The sequence below is a fragment of the Vigna radiata genome, chromosome 7 (genome assembly GCF_000741045.1).
Source record: "Vigna radiata var. radiata cultivar VC1973A chromosome 7, Vradiata_ver6, whole genome shotgun sequence".
Classification (NCBI taxonomy): domain Eukaryota; kingdom Viridiplantae; phylum Streptophyta; class Magnoliopsida; order Fabales; family Fabaceae; genus Vigna; species Vigna radiata.
Window position 1 is genome coordinate 25,163,015 of NC_028357.1, and position 7,488 is coordinate 25,170,502.

The 7,488-nt window shown below is 34.7% G+C and overlaps 1 protein-coding gene across 1 annotated transcript in view; it reads left to right on the top strand.

Moving 5' to 3' along the window:
- The window catches only part of LOC106768409 (katanin p60 ATPase-containing subunit A-like 2), a 26,608-nt gene extending 24,697 nt beyond the window's left edge, over positions 1 to 1,911 (top strand). Inside the window, exons 9-11 of the mRNA XM_014653557.2 lie at positions 570 to 671; positions 1,207 to 1,432; positions 1,579 to 1,911. Of these exons, the coding sequence (XP_014509043.1) occupies positions 570 to 671; positions 1,207 to 1,432; positions 1,579 to 1,712 (462 nt within the window). The 3' untranslated portion in view covers positions 1,713 to 1,911. The remainder of the gene's footprint in view (positions 1 to 569; positions 672 to 1,206; positions 1,433 to 1,578) is intronic.
- The last annotated feature ends 5,577 nt before the right edge of the window (positions 1,912 to 7,488 follow it).

Consider the following 7,488-nt stretch of genomic DNA (forward strand, 5'->3'; position numbering starts at 1 on the left):
CGTGGAGGCGCGTGAGAGCTCCGATCACCGCGATCTTTGGACCACGGTGGTCGCCCGGCCGAGACGATCCAGATGGAGTGGTCGCCGGTCGATTCTGAAACTCCGGCGACGGCGCCGGCGACGGTGGCGGCGACGGCGACGGCGGCGACGACAGAGATGGGCACCGGAGACGACTGGAAAAGAACCTAAGCTCTGATACCATATGAGATAGTAAAAGAGATGAGAGGAAATCTCCCTTATGTGTCTGTGTATACACATAGGGTAATGTATTTATAATAATAAGAGTGTGGGCTAAAGCCCAAATACAAATGAACATGTAAATGAAATAAACACAATATCTAACACAGATAAATTGTTAAAGTTTTGCCTTTTCATCGCTGCTTAATTTTTTAGTTATTTAAAGCCATGATAGTTGGCCTTTGAAATTGTGAAAGTTTTTCATTTTACCTGGGAGCTTGTGTCCTCTGGAAATTCAAACATTGCATCTTAATATGGATTGTCATCAAAACAGTGATGTGTGTATTCTGCTTTTCTTTCTCCACCATTGATCATTTGGATTAAGATTGCAGATGGATGGTTTGACCCGGACAGATGAACTGGTTTTTGTCTTGGCGGCAACAAATCTTCCCTGGGAATTGGATGCAGCCATGCTCCGACGTCTTGAGAAGCGTGTATCCTTCAAATATAAGCTTGTGCATATTAGTGTAATTATTAGGCCATGTTTTTTCGGGAGCATTGAATAAATAATTGGGCATCTCGTATCATCTCAGTACTCTTGTTTCCTACACTACCGATTGTGGACATCTTATTCGCTCTAAATGAAACTGGCATTCTATCCAAGATGCTTGGTTTATAATACAAGAGCATTTATTGTTCTGGGTTTAAATTTGAATTGCAGTCCTTATAGACATGCATTGTAGACTAGTACTGTGTTTGTAAACTTGGCAGGCATCCTTTAAGCTGGTTTATTATTATTATTATTATTAATAATATTGTTATTGTTGTTATTATTATTATTATTTCAAGAGTTAAGGTATTTATTGTTGTCTTGATTGGGGATATCTTTGGTGGTGAAACAAAAAAATAATAATATTGAGAGTAGATCTTAGTCCAATATGTATATAGATGATGCAATATAAGCAATCTGATGTTGCAATTGAAAGCTAGTTCTGTCTCTAATGGTTGCTCCTTAACCATAATTAAAAGATCCTTGTACCACTTCCAGAAGCAGTAGCGAGGAGAGCGATGTTTGAGGAACTCCTTCCTGTGCAGCCTGACGAGGAACCGATCCCCTATGATTTGCTTGTGGATCAGACGGAAGGCTTTTCAGGGTCAGATATCCGATTACTCTGTAAAGAAACAGCAATGCAGCCCTTGAGACGCTTGATGTCACAACTTGAGCAGAGACAGGAGGAGGTGGTGCCTGAAGATGGTATGTTGTCTGTTTACACAGGAACATTGATGATAACAGCTTCTTTTATGTAGATTTCCTTTTAACAATGTGTTGCCTATTTTCTTAAATATTTACTTGAGTTTAATTTTACTCCTCTCGAACTGAAAGTAATCATTGGGTTGCAGAGTTGCCAAAAATTGGGCCAATCAGATCTGAAGATATAGAAACGGCATTAAGAAACACAAGACCATCTGCTCATCTCCATGCCCACAAATACGACAAGTTCAATGCTGATTATGGTAGTCAAATACTACAATGAAAAGTTTTAATTGTTATTGTTAGGTCGTCCACAAATTTGATTGTCATAAAATTACTGTCGTAAGACTAGCAAACGTTAAACATTATTTTGGTACAAGTTAAACGCTTGGAACTTTTCAGCTTTTCTAGATATGCAACTTTTCCATTCGTTTTTCTCCATTCTTAGTATCAACTATTCTTACACACATATTTAAGTGGCAGATGCTTGTGATTATCGTTTTTAATTCACTCACTGTTTGATTTTACTTCACGACATATTGTCAAAATTTTCCCTTATGTTTATTTTACGCACTGTTGGAAAACGAAGACTTGTTTCCATGTCAGGTGATCAAACTTCGAAGTCTTTTTCAAATGCTCGATTAAGCTAATATGTTTTGTTAAAATAATGTTAAACATTTTCCCACTGAGATTGTAGGCCAGGAGTTTTCAACAAAATTCAATTAGGTACTTGCTATTTGTGAATTGCTTCCTCCATCCAATCAATTTCTACCAGAATCCCATATTTTTTTAAAGTGTCTTTTTACCCTTTGATTGTTTTATATGAAAGTAATCTCCTTCATGGTGAACTGGTTTGCTGTGTGATGGTGTGGGTTTTGCGGAAAAGTTTGGTGAAGGTGTTGGTGATTTGCAAACTTAAGTGGCAGGTATATGAGTTGTTAGTTCTTGACTTACATGGTAACTTAAAGAAACATTAATTGGTTAACGATACAGTAAGAATGAGTTGTTAGTTCTTGACTTATATGATAACTTAAAGAAACATAAATAGTTAACGATAGGGATGTGAAACTCTGGTATTTCAAAATAGTTTTTAATCACGAAACACATTAAAATGTGTCAACTTAAAGAAACAATGATGTGAAAATTTGGTATTTTAAAGTGATTTTCTTCATGAAACACGATAAAATGGTTTTCTTTGTGAAACTCATTAAAATGGTTTTAGAAGTAAGGTTTCCTTTGTGAAGAGGGCTTGGATTTTTCGTGGTTTGGTGGTTTCGTGAAACGCATTAAATTGAGTTTTGTGTGGCTTAACCATCACATTTCAGTAAGTTCATTCAGTTAATGGTTTCACAGCAGGAGGTTTCTTTGATTCTCTCCCCATTTTCACTCTTTTCTCTTGATTTTTATTAGTTTCTCGCTGCTTATTGATTTATTGAAAGCAAGAGCTTTTTCTTTAACCAGAAAGCATGACCTTCTCTCAGATCATAACTCACATATGCTTTTGCTATCAATCTAACTCGGACACGCTAGAACACTCTCAACTACATTCTTTTTTTTTATGAATTTTACACGAACATAAATGGAAATACTGTGTACTATAATAAATAGATAAATGATAGGATTTATTTACTTAGCTAACTTTCAAATGATTGATTCTATCTCATAATTAAAAATTGTGCTCATGTGATCATTTTTTACTAACTTCACATGTTGTCATAATTTTGTCAGTCTCACCGTTTTCTGCATTTCTATGTTCATGTTGTATTGGAGTACATGTCTATAGTTTCATGAAGATGCAACTTAAAGATGGCCAGTACAATGTAGAAGGTAAAGAATAAGGTTCAGCAGGAAATCGTTCCTTTGTGGAAGGGAAAGATGAAGAGATTGAAAATAATTCCTTGTACTCTTTGAAGTCAGAAATTTTTTTAAAAATGGTTAATATGTTGGAGAACAGTTTATAATTACTTGGCTAATTAGAGACAGATTAGAAGCTTTGAAACTTCAGTATTCTATTTCTTAGTTCATTAGTAGGAGAGTTACAATCATTACATGGCATATGCAGCGAGACAGTCTTCTCCATTTATTTTTTTTTTTTTTTTCATGTGATAGAAAACTTTACATTTAAACTGTTATGATCATTTAACACGTGTGTCAAGCATGAATATATATGTACTGAAGTCCCTGTTTGTTCAATCTTCAAGTATATATGATATTCTGTCATGCATAAAGTGGGAGTTTGTCTACCTTTGACATACCATTTTTTGCTAGAGACAACAATGAGTTTTGTGATGCTTGCAAATTTTGAGTAACTATGGCATCTCATCCTGAATGGCTTCACTTTTTACCCATATTTGCTTCAATTGTGATCCACCAAGCACTTGTAGTTGTTATAACTAAGTTATTTTTTTAATAATACCTATAACATGAAAGATGTTTATGTAGTTTCATTTTCCTCTAATATGAAACTTATTGACCGATTTTCTTATCTGTGCTGACAAAAACTTCGTTTCTTGCCCAAAAACCCATGTAAATCTTTTTTCCCTACTGTTTAGATCACAAAGTTGCTTGTTAATATTACAAAGCATGTGTTGAAGCCAAAGCATCAGGTGCTTGTTAATCTCCTGAGGAAGTTCAATATAAAAGAAAAGCTGGTTAGTTGATACAATTTGGAAAAACCTATCTCAGACATAAACCTCATCTTTCTGAATTGTCTATGCGCTGGTTATGGACCTTCTATTTAAGTTATTAATTTTTCTATGGTGCACCTTCAGTGAACTTGAGCAGTTTAGATTGTGTCATGTGTAGATAAAACGAAGATTGCATTTTGACATTACCCAATGAAACCAATTTGTGTTGGAGATCACATTGGTTTCACATTGAAATATGTAACTAAACTTTTACACTTGGAAAATTGACTCAAATGTTGCCTAGATATGTGCTACTTTGTTGTGGTTTCTCAAGTAGTGGCCTGCTATAATGTTGTACTTAATCATGTTGTAGAAATACAAATCAAATAAACATAGACACTTCCTGTCACGGTTATTGTTAAAACCAATAAATGACCTTGAGTTGTAAACTCCATTGCATTTAGAAAGGATGTTGTGCTACGATATGCTTAATCTTAAGGACTTATCTAAGGTATCCTCTCAAGTTCTTCGTGATACAATAGGAACACTTTAGATAGGGTTAAAGTGTGTCTGACCTCTGCATATAGAATCAAAAGACCTGAAGAAGTCCACTGCCAAAATAAATGATAAAAAGAAATAAAATGAATTTAATTAACCAATGGTCATATAAGTTTTATTCTTGAAATGATGCAAACAACTCATTTACTTCAATATAGCCCACATCCTTAAGGGGACTTACCACTTTGAAATAACTCTATTTATTGAGGTCAACATTCAAATAAGTGACTTCTCCATCATGGTAGATCACAACTTCAAATTTGTCCTCACACATCCCAAATCCAACCCTACAAATGAAAATTGACATGAAATTACTCTAAAAGCTTAAAGCAAAAGCTTGGAAATGAAACTTAACATTGAAAACCGACAACCACCCACTAAGAAACAATTACAAAATGGTACACACCAAATCTATACCCACTCACACCAAGAAGAACATTTTACTCGTTTCTCCAAAACACACCACACAAAATACGAAAACAAAGAAAACCCAACAAAAAGCGATAACTTAACACCTTAATACAAAAACTCAACCTTGGATTAAGGACGCATGCCTGACCTAGGCTTCTCAACTTCCAATTTCAATGAAAAATCACCCCACTGTTGCACACGGTTGTGATCAAACTTCTAAAACACACACTTCAACACCAACATCAAATTTGTTCGAAGAAAACTACTTTGAACTACCACCTGAATCCTTGAATACAAAGGAGTAAATGTTGATGGAGAAAACACATGTGCCATCCAAGCAACTGGTTTTGAAATTGGTGAAATCACTTTACGCCAAATGAGTTTTGTTGCTCGTGGTAACATCTTTGTCCATAAAGATGAAGCTGACAATGACGATGCAGATGATGATATAGATGCCCATATGGCTGAACCAGTTAATGTAGTTGATCCCTCTAAAGCTGATCCATTAGTTGTTCTTTCGTCCTCTTCTCTCTCCATTGAATAGCAGATTGCTAATTTAACTAGGCACATGGAGTAGATGAGTACTCTACAACAACATAGACATGAAGAATTCATGGAGTTGCATCACTCTCATCATGATTATATGTGTGAATACTTAGAGGATTTTGACACTAGGCTTGGCAATATTGAGCGTCATTTTAACCTTACTCCTCTTGATGATCCTCCTAGCCCTTCTTTTTAAATATTATTGTACTCCTTTTCAACATTGCATCTTTGATTTCTTGCAATCTTGCTATTTTTAATTCTGTTGTACTTAATTTATAAATTGTTTTGTTAAGGGGACCCTTTATTAAGGGGGAGCCTCTCCTACTTATGATTCTTTTTTTTTTCTAATCAAAAAGGGGGAGCGACATCATAAATGTGTTTTTATTGTTTAAAGCTATTAATATTTGAGCTTTGTTTAAGTAAAAAGATTGCAGGATGGTCAAAAGTGCTTTCAACAAAAATGATTTTTGATCATCATTAAAAAGTGGGAGATTATTGCCAATAAAGAGCATATTGCTTTGAAGAGATTTTGATGATAATGCACTTGAATACCTCAAGGAACTTTTACATACTTTGTCAAAGTAATTTTTGTAGAAAATTTGTATTAGGTTTATCTTTCAAATGTAAGCACTTAGAAGACATGTAACTTAATAATTTGTATTGATTTCTTGCGGCAATAATCGATTATTGTTAGCATAAAACTGAAGAATATAAATTATGATGATGTCTCAAAGTCAAGTCTCAAGTGCTTTTATTGCAAGAAGATCTTCATGAAGACTTGTTTTTAATATTAAAGCTTTTGTATTTTAGTAGATTGATGTATAGGATGTGGTTTATATTTGATTTTGTGTATTGTTTGCCTTAGGGTGCGTTAAAAACCATTTTGAATCAGAAAACCTCATTTTATACTCAAGATAATCGATTATAAATAATCTATTATGACTTGCCATAATCGATTATCACGAGCAATTATGAGAATTTTCAAGCAAGTTTTTGACCGTTGTGCATTCAATTATCCATAATTGATTACCATATTAGGATAATCGATTTTTACACATTAAAAACCTTACAACGGATTTTTGGAGGCATCCTTGAGTGAGATCTCTCTATAAATTGGATTGGGACTCTCATTTTGATATATGAAAGATAGAAGTAAAGTGTATCTTCAAAATTCTTATATGTAGTGTCTGGTGATAAGTGTTCTATGGTTTGCGGAACTCTTGTGATGTGGCTTTGAGAACTTGGTGTGCTGACATAGAGCGAGAACTTTTACAGGGAGTGTGATTGAGTGTTGTTTTTGTTGCTGAGTTGAAAGCCTGTCATCCTTTATGAAGATTCAAAGGAGGTGTTCATCCTTTGTGGAGATTCAAAGGAGGTGGTCATCTTTCGTGAAACATTCGGAGGAGGTGCTCATCCCTTGTGGGTTACAAGGGAAGTGAGTTTCACCTCTTGGGGTAACAAGGGACGTGTTCTAACCTTAAAACGCTTTATTTTCTTTGTGATTGTAACAGTTTGTTGGTTTGTGCTAGTGAAAAGTTAATTGTCGGTTGAGATTAACAACTAGTGTAGGATCTCTGTGATCCAAACCAATATAAAAATTACCTGTGCAATTTTCTCTCTTCCTTTTAAAATTGTTTAAATTGTTTTTAAGGAATTTATATTTACGAGAAAATTATTAAAAAAGAACGATTTGCGATAAGAAATCAATTCACCTCCCTCTTGGTTTGTTGAACGCGTTAACCATTCCGCTACACCGCTTAGACAATTTGGTATCAGAGCTTGCTTTGATAGTAATTCAAAATGACGGGGTAACATCAAACCTTTGCTGAGGGTGCCTTTATCAATAGAGCTCCATTATTTACTCGAGAAAACTATGTTTTTTGGAAAGTGAGAATGCAAATTTTCATGGAATCTATT